General features: G+C 41.3%; 1 protein-coding gene across 9 annotated transcripts in view; it reads right to left on the bottom strand.

The window, feature by feature from the left end:
• Positions 1-567: 567 nt before the first annotated feature.
• AFF3 (ALF transcription elongation factor 3) overlaps positions 568-15,824 on the bottom strand; it is a 498,510-nt gene continuing 483,253 nt past the window's right edge. For all 9 annotated transcript variants that reach the window (XM_077482709.1, XM_077482710.1, XM_077482708.1 and 6 more), the window contains 3 exons: positions 14,491-14,540; positions 12,481-12,680; positions 568-2,935 (listed from right to left, as the gene is read on the bottom strand). In XM_077482709.1, coding sequence (XP_077338835.1) covers positions 2,811-2,935; positions 12,481-12,680; positions 14,491-14,540 — 375 coding nt within the window. In that variant the 3' untranslated portion in view covers positions 568-2,810. The remainder of the gene's footprint in view (positions 2,936-12,480; positions 12,681-14,490; positions 14,541-15,824) is intronic.

Here is a 15,824-nt window from a genome sequence, read left to right as displayed (position 1 = left end):
TGTACAATGCATTGGCTGTGGTAATGGGTGTGTTTTAGGGTGCATTGTCGCAACACTTACTGTATGTGTGAATGGCCCTATGCAGGGGCGGACTGACAACTCATGGGGCCCCCGGGCAATAGGAGATCATGGGGCCCCCAGGCAATAAGAGATTATGGGGCCACACAGTAGACACAAACACACAGTATACACAGACATGTTTCTATTGGCGGAGAAGGTACTGGAGAGGTGGGGCAGCTATAATCTCAGGATTTTTAGACCAGAAGGATGTCAGCAAGGGACATTTCAGAGACAGATGTAAAAAAAAAAAAAACACAAGTTTTTACATACTGTCCCTGGTTTTACTGAGGCTGGCAACCCCTAGTGGCATGGGGCCCTCGGGCAGTGCCCGAATGGCCTAATGGTCAGTCCGCCCCTGGCCCTATATGTTCCCTACAACATAACAAATGTTCACTTTTTGAGTTCTGTTCCTCTTTAATATGGTACACAGCTGTTGGTAAGTCCTGTCAAACCGATCATGTGAGTTTAGAAATGACATAAACTATAAACATGAAATCTACACACAAATTGTGATTATAGAGTTTTTATTTTTAATATCACATATAAAAGTATTGTACAGAGTAATGAACATTTATCTCTTAAATATAAAAGTGCTTCTGGATATAATAATAATTAAGGCCCTTTTGTTAATTATCTAGAAAGTGTGCTACATTGGGTTATCATGTTTTGAGAAAACACTGAAGCACTAGGCAACACTTTATTCCTCTTTTCATCAGCATTGTAGACCATCCTATTTAATATTGTACTGTAAAAATGTGAAAAGTTTCTTGATATAAATATAATGTTGTCTTTCACTTAAAGCTCCTGCACATTAAATTGAAATATATTTATTTTGACGTCAAAAATTCACAAATATGGCACAGTTGAGTAAAGTACTTTGTAAAGGATCTTCAATTCAAAATGACTTGCCAATAACGGAAGAAGATGCATTGAGATATAGTAAACCATGTAAGGTTGTATATAGAAGCCATTTGTGTATCAGTTCAATGTGCTATTTGTAAGAGGAATGACACAAAGCAGTAAGCAATACCAGGAAGAAGTTTACCTTGAATGGAACTTTGCTGCCAGGCTATTCAATTCAACAAAAATCTCACCGTAAAATGATGTGTGCATTTGCTGTATTTTATGCTGTATTTTTTACCTGTGTTGACAATAAAAAGCCCTGAGGCTGTTGTTGGGTACAGCCATCTTGCTTGTGATGTCAGCAGCCCCAGCAGACTCGGCGCTGTCACTTAACTGACCCTCTATAATTTCCCCTTCGCTCCTCCTTCAGCTGCTACATAAAAGGTTTTGTTGGGAGGTAAAGGAAGGGGCGGAGATGCTGGGCCAGCAAAGGGTTTTATTTAAATACCCCCAGATGTGTAGAGGTCTATCATGTGCAAGGAGGGAGGGGTGTGTGAAAAGGAAATTACTTTCTGAAGTGGTCTGATTTTCTCGCAAGTTCAAAGGCACATTGCAAGTGAATAAAAAATAATTTTTGGAAAGGAAAATACTGCAAACAGTTTGTTTCAGTGCTTTAAAGTGGTTGTAAAGGCAGAAGGTATTTTATCTTAATGCATTCTATGCATTAAGATAGAAAGCTTTCTTTGTGCATCAGCCCCCCTAAAACGTACCTGAGGTCCATCTAGATCCATCGATTCTGCAGGAAAGACTCAGTTCCTCATTGGCTGAGAGAGCAGTGGGCGCCATTGGCTCCTGCTGCTGTCAAACAAAGTCAGTGAGCCAATGAGGAGAGAAAGGGGGGCGGGCCGAGCCACATCTTCATGTCTGAATAGACACACAGAGCAGTGGCTTGGCCCTGATGCCCCAGAGCAAGCTGCTTGCTATGGAGGCACTCAACAGGAGGGAGGGACCAGGAGCACCAAAGAGGGACCCAAAGAAGAGGAGGATCTGGGCTGCTCTGTGCAAAATCACTACACAGAGCAGGTAAGTATAACATGTTTGTTATTTTTAACGAAAAAAAAACAGAGGCTTTAGTATTACTTTAACATGCATTTTTTTAAGCTGGTGAAAGGGTCTCTTTAAAGTATACATAAAATGAAAATATATTATGCAGCATTTTGAGCATCTCAGTATACAGTTTTCTAAAGCAATTTTTTTTTTTCAAAGTGGTTCTAAAGTCAAAACATTTTTAACCTTAATGCATTCCTTGCATTAAGGTAAAAAAAAGTTTTACATTTTTCTGTCCCCCTTTCCCTGTGTGAAGGGGTAGAAAGCGTAGACGAGATTCAGGCTATGCATCTCTTCTCCCCTTGCTTACATTTCACACAGGGACTTGGACTGTCAATCAAAGGAAGTGGAGAGGAAGAAGGGGCAGGGCTAAGCCCTTCTGTGTGTGTCTATTGAACAGGTATATATATATATATATATATATATATATATATATATATATAATTTTTTTTTTTTTAATCTGGAGTTTAGTGGCCTATTCTTACAATGTTCTACAGATAAGAAAGTGACCCTTGCATGTGAAAAGAGAATGTTTGGTACGTTATTATTGTCCTGAATTTCCAAAATAAACCATTTGGGGTGCATAGAACAGATAATGTAATGCATTTACAATATGCAAAGTTTTGCCTATCTGCATGGATTTAATATAAATTATTACCTGCATAATAACAAGGAGTTCATGAATTTTGGCCAATGCTGGAGAAACAGATATTTAAACAAGTGCTGCCAGTGATAGAACAATGCTCAGTACTTGGAGTTCTAGCAGTCCAGTGGAAATAAAACCCAGTGACCAGAAGCTGCTACAATACATGATGTGACCTCTGTCGAATCCATGAAAGTCCTTGACGAGTGTATTGAACCAAGTGCTCCATTGAACTGTGCAGTGTGATTGGTCCCATTAATGCATCCAACTCCTTAAAGAATTCTGTTAGAGGAATATGAAAAAATGTCTTGTTTAGAATACAAAAGGAAAAAACATATCCACAATATATCCTACAACTTTACTTGCAATTAGTGTCTTAAGGGCCAGTTCACACTGCAGGCGAGGCGACTCCGACTTGCCTCGCCGCGACCTGCCGCGACCTGCCGCGACCTCAGCGGCAACTTGCAGATGACTTCTGTATAGAAGTCAATGCAAGTCGCCCCGAGGTCGCCCAAAAGTAGTACAGGAACCTTTTTTCTGAGTCGGAGCGACTCGAGTCGCTCCTCTCAGAACGGTTCCATTGTACAGAACGGGGGCGACTTGCGAGAGCGAGGCGAGGCGAGTCGTGTCGCCTCGCATCGCCCGCTGTGTGAACCGGCTCTTACACAGGAGCAAAGTGCCCTCTGATTTTTTCAGTTGACAATTGTAACATGTCCTATACATTTACACAATCAAAATTTAGAGGCACTGTTAGATCCCTTCAGATACACTAAGGGGGTTATTTACCAAAGGAAAATCCACTTTGCACTGCAAGTGCAGTTGAAAGTGCACTTGAAAGTAAAGTCACTGTAGATCCAAGGGGGGCATGCAAGGAAAATAAAAAACAACATTTTAGCTTGCACATGATTGGATGATAAAATCAGCAATGCTCCCTCTCATTTCAGATCTACCCCAGATTTAGAATGACTGTACTTACAAGTGCCCTTTCAGTACACTTTCAAGTGCACTTGCAGTGCAAAGTGGATTTGCCTTTCGTAAGTAACCCCCTAAGTGCTAACTCACTAAGAAGAGAGACACAATGGAAAACCAAAAGCAGTAAATCTTCACAGAATGGCAAAAGTACATTAAAGTGTGTGTGTGTGTGTGTGTGTGTGTGTAAAGGCATTTTTTTGGAATAGTTGACCAGTGGAGGTCAACATATTTGGCAAACCGCCATGGCCAACAAACTGGAAGATCTTGAGTCCACCAAACTCTCCGACATGAACAAAATACTCTCTACACATGTCCCACTGGCTTTGCCCTCAAAGTACTTTATAAAGTGGATCATGCCCACCATCTTGTTCCACCACATCATATTAGAATAATTCCTAGACCAGCCATCTTGAAATATCATAACTGTGCTTAAAAAAACGAATCTTGCAAGCATTGTGCATAGAAAAAAATGATAGTTCAATCTACATAAAAACATCAAACCTGTAGAAAAATAGTGAGCAAATAGATAAAACTAACTAATTTCTACCAGGCAACCTTAAAAAAATGATTGCCTGGGATGGAAGAGAGCTGCTCCTTCGCTGACCATCGGGCAGCAAAAACCTTAACTAACTAGATCACAGGCCTGTGACCACAGAACAGCCCTGAACTTAGCTTTTGGTATATTGGATGACTATCTGGGCACGGGGCATGGATAGGACAGCAACATAGATGACCATGAACTGAGATGATGGTAAAACCCTTTAGGGACTTACCTTTCTCCTTCACACACACTTACCATATTTTTACTGGAAGTTACAACATGTATTTACTTATCACAGGAGTACTACCCCCAAACCAGTTGCCGCAAGGGAGCTGTCTTACTTATTAACCTACCTGAAATTTTAGTACCATGAGAAGGTTTTATTTTTCAGAAAACAACTTAAAATAATTTTCTCTGTACTGTGGCTTCTTTAGGGATTCAAAAGTGCTTTACATAGTTCTCTAAAAATATGCTCCCAGTATCATTTGCACACACACAAATATTATTCAGAATGCCTGTTTATGATGTAATTATGAATGCTACGCTATTGTGAAGCTAATGTGATGCTACTGTGTCAAAAATGTCAACAACTCACATTTACTGTCTTTTCAGTTCTAAACGGGCAGGAGGTATACCTAGAGCCCAAATATTCCCTAATTTATTATAAGAATCTGCCAGGGTGCTCCCTTACATAAACTGTGGCCAATGGTCATCTTTTCGAAGGTGTTACAACCCTGGGGTTGAAACAAGGGGGTAGGATTTGTAGCAGAGCGTTCCAGAGCCGGGAAAAGTCCTGTTTGGGGGTTATACGTCTCCCAGGCTCCTCTCATACATGTTCAGGGATCTCTGATCCATGGTCCAGTTCAGGTCTTAGTCCTCTCTCTCAGGCTAACTTAAACTCGCCTTAGACAGACACCAAGTGCTCTTGGCCTGGGAACCTCAGACAACTTCTGTCTAGGAGAGAAAAAGGTTGGTAAAAGCGATTAAGCTGTGTATGTGAAAGCTGACAAGCTGTAGGCTTGCTCAGCCTGGTAGTTAGGATCTGTAAATATTGTAGTTAGTGCCGAGACACGGCTATGTTTTTGTTTGGCTATTTTTGTTCCTATTGGTTTTTGGAACACTGTACAGCACCCGTATATAGACTTGTATATATCACAAATAAACACTGCACTGTTTGTCACTACTTCACTGGATTTGTTATCTGTGTCTGAAAGACTGATCATTCCAAGGAGCTATGTACCTGCTACCTGTCCCCTAGGTTACATATGCTGGAGGCTGCGACCAGCAGTAGTAAGTTACTACTTAAAGGGCTAGTACCTAAAGTGACTAAACATGGAGAAAATCCTCAAACAAATGCTGATATCCAATGCTGCACAACAGCAAACTAATGCTATTATTCAGGAGCAATCACAGAGGCTGTTTGAACAGCCACTGAGGCAAAAGCAGATAGGAAAACCCTGACTAAGATTGTGGAGATGCTAGCACATCTCCTAAAATGAATGATGTTGGAGACAAGCCCTCAGTCATCCATGTGGGTCGATTTCTTTCCAAGATGACAGCAGATGATTATCCAGAGGCCCTTCTGCTAACGTTTGAACGCACTGCTGAGAGGCAATGTTGGCCTAAAACCCAGTGGGCAGGATTGATCGCCCCCCTTGCTTTCTGGACAATCGCAGAAGGCCTACTATGATCTGGAGTCGGCAGAAGCAGGAGACTATGAAAAGGTCAAGCAGGAAATCTCAGCGTGACTTGGTGTCACCTTGGCAGTTTGAGCACAGCGGGTCCACAGCTGGTTCTTTCAAGACAAGAAGCCCCCAAGATCAAAGCTGTTCCACCTAATCCACCTGGTGTGGAAATGGCTACAGCCGGAGTCCCTCTCTGTGCCACAAATAGTTGAGCGTGTGGTCATGGAACAATTCCTCGGATCACTACCAGTTCCCCTGCAGAAGTGGGTGAGTCAAGGAGGCCCCAGTCGGCAAACAACCTGGTGGAGCTCATGGAGAGATACTTTGCTGCAGAGAGACTGGTCACCACCCCTATGCCTGCATGGACTTTCCACTCAAAGCCACGGTCTCCTCAGGCAACCGGTAAGACTGTTTCAGGGGAAGTAGGTGGTAAGCATGGCAAGGAGATGGGTGTTGGATTTTTTGTGCCAGGACTTACAAACAAAAGAAGCCACTGCCTGTCAGCAAACCAAACTGGGGCAATATCATGTGTTTCTGTTGCCAAGAACTGGGACATGTGGCAGCAAACTGTCCACTGACAGATGAACCCATGCAGTGTGATGTATCTTATAGAATTCAGTCTATGTTTGGTGCTGTTTAATGCTCTGCAGCGCCAAGTGTAGAAAAACACATGAGCCAAATGACTGTGAATGATAAGCCTATTATGGCATTGCTGGACTCTGTAAGTCTAGTGCCTTTGGTTAAAGCTGAGATGGGTGAATGGGGAGCAGGTGTATTAAATTTGGTATTATTACTCTCACTTTCTCATACTGGTCACTGGAAGTTCAACATGACACCTTTTGGCAAAGAACTCTCTGAGGATCTGAAAAAAATAATTTTTGCTCTACAAAAAGATGGTCTAGGCTATGAGAAGATTGCCAAGACCCTGAAAACGAGCTGCAGCATGGTGGCCAAGACCATACAGTGGGTTAACAGGACAGGTTCCACTCTGAACAGGCCTCAACATGGTTGACCAAAGAAGTTGAATGCACGTGCTCAGTGTCATATCCAGAAGTTGTCTTTGGGAAATAGACATATGAGTGCTGCCAGCATTGCTGCAGAGGTTGAAGGGGAGGGGGGTCTGCCTGTCAGTGCTCAGACCATACGCTGCATAAAATTGTTCTGCATGGCTGTCTTCCCAGAAGGAAGCCTCTTCTAAAGATGATGCACAAGAAAGATTGCAAACAGTCAAGACAAGCAGACTGAGGACATGGATTACTGGAACCATGTCCTGTAATCTGATGAGACCAAGATAAACTTATTTGGTTCAGATGGTGTCAAGCATGTGTGGCGGCAACCAGGTGAGGAGTACAAAGACAAGTGTGTCTTGCCTACAGTCAAACATGGTGGTGGGAGTGTCATGGTCTGGGGCTGCATGAGTGCTGCCAACCCTGGGGAGCTACAGTTTATTGAGGGAACCATAAATGCCAACATGTATTGTTACACACTGAAGAAGAGCATGATCCCCTCCCATCAGGGACTGTGCGGCAGGGCAGATTCCAACAACATGATAAAGACCCCAAGCATACTTCCAAGATGACCGCTGCCTTGCTAAAGAAGTTGAGGGTAAATTTGGTGGACTGGCCAAGCATGTCTCCAGACATAAACCCTATTGAGCATCCTCAAATGGAAGGTGGAGGAGCGGAAGGTCTCTAACATCCACCAGCTCCGTGATGTCATCATGGAGGAGTAGAAGAAGACTCCAGTGGCAACCAGTGAAGCTCTGGCGAACTTCATGCCCAAGAGGGTTAAGGCAGTGCTGGAAAATAATGGTGGCCACACAAAGTATGGACTCTTTGGGCCCAATTTGGACACTTTCACTTAGGGGTGTACTCACTTTTGTTGCCAGCGGTTTAGACATTAATGGCTGTGTGCTGAGTTATTTTGAGGGGGCAGAAAATGCACGCTGTTATACAAGCTGTACACTCACTACTTTACATTGTAGCAAAGTGTAATTTCTTCAGTGTTGTCACATGAAAAGATATAATAAAATATTTACAAAAATGTGAGGGGTGTACTCACTCTTGTGAGATACTGTATATATACACACACACACACAGATTTTTTTTCCAATATTATATGTGTTACCTCCCACTAAGACTCTTTTGCAATTTATTTTAACCATTTAAAACTGTACATATACAACACATACACAAAAGAACGGTAGGTAAAGCCTTCGTTTAATCACTTGCTTACTGGACACTTAAACCCCCCCTCCAATCCAGACCAATTTTCAGCTTTCAGTGCTGTTGCACTTTGAATGACAATTGCGTGGTCATACAACACTGTACCCAAATGAAATTTGTATCATTTTTTTCCCCCAAATTGAGCTTTCTTTTGGTGGTATTTGATCACCTCTGTGATTTTAACTTTTTGTTAAAAAAATGTAAAAATACATTTTTTCTAAATTCTGTTCTAAAATTTTAAAATGGGTAATTTTTGTCCGTCGTTGATGTATGCTGATGAGGAGGCAGTGATGGGCACTGATGGGTGGCAGTGATGGGCACTGATCGGTTACACTGATTGGCAGCACTTCTATGTGGCATTGATTGGCAGCACTTCTATGTGGCATTGATTGGCACCACTAGTGGGCATTGATAGGTGGCACTTGTGGTCATAGATAGGTGGCACTTGTAGGCATACATAGGTGGCACTTGTGGGCACTTTCAGGTTCAATTTATGAGGCATAAATTGCCTGTTCGTTTTGGGACCATTGTCCCTTTAAGCTGAGCTGGTGATCGGCTTTTTTTTTCTCCTCCGCTGTCAGCCTGAGGAGAAAAAAAAAACGATCACTGAACTTTTTGTTTTGATCATGTGATCAGCTGTCTTTGGCTGACAGCTGATCACATGGTAAGGGGCCGGGACCGGCCCCTTACTCAGATCGGTGATCACCCGAGTCTCAGTGACTCAGTGATCACAGTGTGCTCCGCACGTACCCTGCAGGGCGTGCGCAGGGAGCGTGCACAGGGGAGGCCGTCATATGATGGCCTCCCGGCAATTCACATCTGCGATGTGGCCGTCATTCGGCCACAGCGCGGATGTCAGATGGTTAAACCATCTGGGTTTACAAGTCCAAAGTAAAAATTTTGCTTTCAAACAGAATAGTTCAGAATTTAGCATTTTTCTACGGCCAAATTTCTCCACTTGAAGGCTCCAAACTTTAAGACCCTGGGGGTTATTTACGAAAGGCAAATCCACTTTGCACTGAAAGTGCACTACCAAGTGCAGTCGCTCTAAATCTAAGGAGTAGATCTGAAATGAGTAGAAGCTCTGCTAATTTTATCATCCAATCATGTGCAAGCTAAAATGCTGTTTTTTATTTTCCTTGCATGTCCCCCTTTGGATCTACAGCGACTTTACTTCCAAGTGCACTTTCAGTGCACTTGCAGAGCAAAGTGGATTTTACTTTTGTAAATAACCCTCCGGTGTCCTTCCTTTAGGATTGGTTTCTCCCTTTTTAAAACTGTCATTTAGATATTCTAAAATTCTCCTTTTTGGGTGTCTTATGTTTTCACCCATATAAAAAAGGGACATGGACATTTGACTACCTTCCATAATCCCGTAGTGCTACAATTTATGAAAGACTGGATTCATATTAGTGAACCATCTTTTGGATTTATAAAATTAATTTACTGTGGGCCTTGTAGTGTTTGCAGTGATGCAACCTCCTTGGTGGTTTTGGTAACCAATTTATGGTCAACTTCTCTTATTTTTTTTTTTTTACTTTACTTCAAAGTGGCTATGCACCAACTTTTCTCTCAGATTGCTTCCTCTGTGATATGTTATACTCTGGTGGCCATTTAAAACAATTTTCAGATCCTTATCTTGTGTCAGAATTGCCCAATATTTATTCAGAATCTAGTAGCTCTAATCCAAATCTTCTGAATAATTTTCTATGACACGAAGGGGGTTATTTACCAAAGGCAACTCCACTTTGCACTGCAAATGCACTTGGAAGTGAAGTCATTGTAGATCCCAGGGGAAATGCAAGAAAAATAAAAAACAGCATTTTAGCTTGCACGTGATTGGATGATAAAATCAGCAGAGCTTCCACTCATTTCAGATCTACCCCTTAGATTTAGAGCGACTGCACTTCCAAGTGCACTTTCAGTGCAAAGTGGATTTACCCTTCGTAAATAACCCCCATATTTTATTTTCGCCATCTACCTCTTTGTTACCCAACAGCAACTCATTTTTTTGTTTTTTTTATTTGGGAGATTGCAGTGCTCAATGTCCTCTCTGGATATCCCCTTTTCAGAGGAGACTGTATTCTCTTGTAAAAACCTTATTTGAAGATCAGTTTCTCTTAAATTGTCCCATTTTTATTATATGCTTTTAAGAAACAATGGTGGCAGAATTTTATTGGAACTAATACGGCTACAATCACATTAAGTATTGAAACTTAAGAAATTAGTAAAGATTGAATTTATAGTCTCTAATGGGGTTGACATACAGTACATATTGTAATGCATGTTACTTCCATTACACCACTTATATTATTACTGATATTATTTTATTAACCTACCTGATTGTTTTTTTTTCCCTTATAAATGAGTCATGTGTGGCTGTGATTGTTGTGCACAGTTGTTAATTGCACATACAGGTGCATATGCAAGTGTCCTTTAGCATAATACTATAACTTCCACCTCCCGGCATAGGGAAAACTACCAGTTACTGTTTCTTTTCATGTTCTATATTTTATCAGCTATGTTCTAAGTAATGACTGTTGCTATAACTCCATGGTAATTCTAATCTTTCACTGCTATCCATCTCCAGAGACTGGATTCTTGGGCTCCCTGCTGGGGTATTTTGTTAACCCCCCCCCCCCCCCCCAAAAAAAAAACCCTGATCCTGTTCCCTTAAAGCATGTTATACAGCACAGTGATTGTGCTGTATCATTTGGCCCCCTGTATACCCAAAGAAACCTGGCTGATCCTGCCTGACTATGCCCTCCCCTCTGTAAACAGACCATGACAATCATGGCTGCTGAGCCCTGATACCGTGGTCTATTTGCGTGATTCCGTCAGCCACAGCTTTCTCTGCAGCTCCCCCTGTCTGTGTCCTCTGTCCTCCTCCCCCCCTCCTCTCCCTGCTTGTACCTGGGCCCCCCCCTCCGCTCCTGCTCCTCTCTTACCTATCATAAACCTTCTTATCCTCTCTGTATCATTAGAACATCTGTCCCTGTGCCCCTGTAATGTAAAAACTACACCGATCTGTACCTGTATAAATGTCTCCCAGTGCCCAGCTAATCATCAGCTCTCTCTCCTCTCTCCCCCGCCTCACCAGCTGATGTCAGCGGGATGGCTCCGCCCTGCCCACTGCAGCTGTGAGCCGAGACAGAAGAGAGGAGAGCAATAAGCTGTGTGCCCGGAGCGGGGCTTATATCATTACAGATCAGTGGATTTTTTTATATTACAGAAGCAAAGGGACACTGGTTCTTATGATACAGAGGGAATAGGAAGATTATATTGCAGTGGCTTAACAACCACTTTAACTCCTCGTTAGGAAGATTCACCTCTCTATTTGTCCCGACGACTCATGTCACCATAACACAAAACGTAAGGGGAAATCTAACAATATTAGAGTTGTCATTGAAACAAGTGCTGAGGGTCTTCCAATGGAGTATACTTGATCTGGTGATGACTGTATAGAAGGGGAATTCCATTTATTAAGTTTAAGTTTGTTGCATCTTTGGGAAGTAAATGGAAAACTCCTCAATGGGCCACCGGTGGCAAAAAAAATCTGACAGGGTTTTTAACCCTTAATTACATAACCACAAAAAACAAAAAATGATATAGATACACTTTAAATGAGCTATGCCATGCATGGAGTTATAATTATTTAGCAAGTTTGTCATATTATATTCCTGTTCTTGCCATCAAAGTGATTGTAAAGGCAAATTTTTATTATTTTTCAAAATAACAAACATATCACACTTACTTCCACTGTGCAGCTCGTTTTGCACAGAGTGGCCCCTATCGTCCATTTCTGGGGTCCCCCGGCGGCTCTCGCAGCTCCTCCCCTGTATCAGATAATCCCCTAAAAGAAGCGATCCCCCAAGGGGGTTACCTTGTGGGCACGCTCCCCACTCCAGCATTTACGTCCATAGACATGAATGCCGGACTCGGCCCCACCCCCCCCGGTGCCCGCGTTATTGGATTTGATTGACAGCAGCAGGAGCCAATGGTTGCGCTGCTATCAATCTATCCAATCAAGACCACATGTAGAGAGGGACAGCGTGTCCCCACTGAAGAAAATACAGGGCATGAGTTAAGTAAAATGGGGGGCTGGGGGGCCGGTCACTGCCAGGTGTTTTTTCACCCTAATGCATAGGCTGCATTAAGGCTGCATTAAGGTGAAAAAACAAGCCCTTTTAAAATATCATGTATTTGTACATTTCTTCCAAAAATGTTTAATTATTCATATGATGTTGTCAAATCACACCTGTTTAATAAATCATGTGTACCAAAATATTGAAATGTTCTGGAAGAATGGGTTTTTAAAAAAATATATTATTTTTGAGGCAGGTATATTAAAGGACGTGACAATGTAATATTGTGAAATAAGCAGTGACAAGAAAGATGACCAACCTGCATTATCTTTGGCGAGATTATCAGCAATTTCCCAATAATCGTAGCTGTGCAGTATACTGTTAGTAATACTGACATGATTGGCTGCCATCTGGTGGATTCGCTGAGGGATGCTGATAATAGAAGTACTTGTTGTAGAGTTGCTTATGACAGAGTTCACCAGAGGACTGGTAGATATGGGTGATGAAGTAATTGTGGTCCTGAATAAAACATAAATACTAATTAGCTATTATTCTCCTAGTATCCATGTAGTTCATAATTTAATTAAGAATGCCATTGTACTAAATAAAAAATATGATTGATACTTATAAGTGAAGCTAGCAGATTTTATTAAACTAAGCCAGTTAATTAATAGTGTGGACTATGTCATATCCCTGATTACTAAAGTGACTTGTTATGTTCTTGCACACCTAGAGCTGTGATACGTATAGTATTAAAAGATATGATTACATACCTCCCAACTTTTTGAAATGGGAATGGGGGACACCTATTGGAAAAAGTATGCAGCCTAAGACGAGCAAGAAGCCTTGCAGGCCAGCAAAGGATAGGGGTGGGGGAGCTAGCAGACAGTTCTCCTCCTGAACCTTACCAAACCACATGCCCTCAATGTGGGGAGGTCTTTGCAAGTGGGAGGGGAGCCCCTAACAAAACACAATGTCCCCATGTTGATGTGGACAGGGGCCTCTTCCCCACAACCCTGGGGCTTATTAGCAGGGCAGGGATGAGTCACTGGTTGTTGGTACACCGGTGGATGCTGGCTCCCCAACAACCAGCATCCCTTACCTGGAACTGTCACAGAAGTGGCAGGTATACTACTGCCAAATGTTTCAACTCTTAATGAAACATTTTTTTAAACAGCAAGAAAATTAATGAATAAATAATGAATGGATTATTTTTTTGTGAATGCGGTATTTATTGGTAGAGAATTGGAAGTTTACATATGGCATGAGATATTTAGTATAAAAAACAAATTTCTCATGTGATGAGCATTAATGAATTGACTTCATTGCTGTCTTGTTTATTCAGGGTAAAGTGACAGGGTCTGTGCAAAGCCACCTCTACCCCAACGTACAGATATTTATCTCTCCTGTGTTCCCACACAACTCTTTGGCCAGCTTGAATACATATGCAATATACACAAACTAAGAATCCCTGTTTTAATACAAAAGTTTGCAGGAAGTACTGTATATAAGGATCTACAGCAGTATGCATAGGTCTCAAAAATTGTTTGTATTAACATGTAGTCACACACCTCTTACGGTATGTTTTAAATATACTATATGGCCATTTAGATTTAACTACACACAGTTTATAATTGGAATTACTTTTGCAGTGTTCAGTTAGGTGACCAGACCTGTGAGAAAGTAGCTCTTATTCAGCTGTGTTAGTTTACGCCATATTGGCACAATGGACTTGATTGACTGTATGTGTTAAAAGGAAATTTGCACCTTGCAAGGCCATTTTCCCAACAGCTTATTTTATTGAGGTGAAACATTTCTGATTTCCAATCCTGTGCAAGCATACAGCTGTTTTTTTTTTTTTTTTTCACAGCATTCACTAAGCACTGAGGAACATTATATAGCAAAGTGTAACTTTCCTTGAAAAGTTAGCCTATTTTGCCTTTAATAAATCAACCCCTATGTGTCCAATTTATGGCCAATACATTTTCCTATAAGCAACTAAGTATTTGGAATTGTGCGCTGTAAAGTAGGGACTTGCCAAAGAGGGCTCAGTTTGACTCAGCTGGCCAGCTAGAAAATGTATTACAGTATGAGCAAACTAATGATCACTATTTTTAAGCAAGAGTTTGCTAAAAATATGTAAAGGTGTATAGCAGTGTGCCAAGAGTAGATTGGGAATTTGGTGTGTTAACTGATAACTAACAGTTAATACCTCTCAATGGGCAGACAATATTGCATTATCTCCATTTGGTTGAAACATTTTCAATCTTTTCTTTCATTATTTAGAATACTATAGGAACATTTTCCAAGCTCTAATCTAGATACTTACTTTTCCTTGCCATTCCCTGGTGATGATATTCGAGATGTTTTTGATGAATTCTACAAAACAAAATAAAACATGCACACTGTTTTACACAAGTAAGAACTATGATACCAGTCAACTATATAATTACCAAATACAATTTGGATCCCAAACATCTCCATTTCAGCGATATATGCAATAATAATTCATTGTTACCTCTTAATGAATATTCTCATAAATGTACCACATTTCAACCCAAAAGTACAAAAAGAGCAAACTCATACTCACTCAACAGATATACTTTTCTAAAAGGGAGACTGATCATTTCACTGGCAAAATTTTTCAGAATGCACAAAGTCCTAGTAATGTTGAGATATGTTGTATGTAGTAGAATCCTAGCCTCTGACCTTCAGGCCCTTCCTTGGATTGATACCATACACAGGGATACCCCAACCTCATACTTAGTTATTACCTGCCACCTCCTGGAAGTGTGGTATGGGGCCTTGTTTAAATTTCACATCTCCCTACCATTGGGCCATATGACCCCCATATTTGGGACCCCAGCATTTTCTTGTTTTGTCATTCAATTCTGAATATAACACATTTGTTTATGGATCTGTCACAGTTTGAAACCCTTTTACTCCTTTACTTCTTCATTCAATTCCAAATTGAACAAACTTGTCTATGGACTTGACACCATTTGAGATCCTTTTATGCCAAGACTCTCCTCCTTGCACACTCCTTTATATTTACAACATACTTTTGTCCCTTGTGCATCCTGGTCTCTCTATGTGGAAAAATGGGCCTCAGAATTGGCTACCTTCTATTCTCTGGAAGAATGGGGTTAAACCTTTACATTAAATCACCATTTATCCCTTGCCTGCGGGGCTCACAAGATCAGCTTCCAATACTTTCACACTGGTATGAGTGCCCAATTACTCTCCACTGTATTTACCCCTTGGTGTCAGATCGATGTTTAACTCATCCAATTAGAGTCACTGAAATTGTAACAATTCCCCTCATGTGGTATTTCTCTTTATGATTCCTGGCTCAAAAAACACAGCAAAGAGAGCCATTCTTAGACATTTTCCCAAGAGAGCTATGCTTAGACATTTCCCCACTAGCTCAAAAAAAAGACAGCCAAGAGAGCCATGCTTAGACATTTCCTCACTGCAGCCCATGTAGTTATCCCACATCATTGGCAGTCGCTACCGAGGAGGAGCAGTACATACATAACTGGGCCACTTGGATGATTTTTAGAGAATTTATAGACCAGAAGACCTTTATTTTTTCTACTGCAATACATAATGATCTTGTCCTTCCTCCAGCCTGTGACTGGACAGTAAAAAGAAAAACATCAG

The sequence above is a fragment of the Lithobates pipiens genome, unplaced genomic scaffold (assembly GCF_037356315.1).
Source record: "Lithobates pipiens isolate NorthernLeopardFrog02 unplaced genomic scaffold, aLitPip1_a1.2 Scaffold_16, whole genome shotgun sequence".
NCBI lineage: Eukaryota > Metazoa > Chordata > Amphibia > Anura > Ranidae > Lithobates > Lithobates pipiens.
Note: the sequence above shows the minus strand (reverse complement) of the source record. Positions and strands in the feature narration are given on the sequence as shown.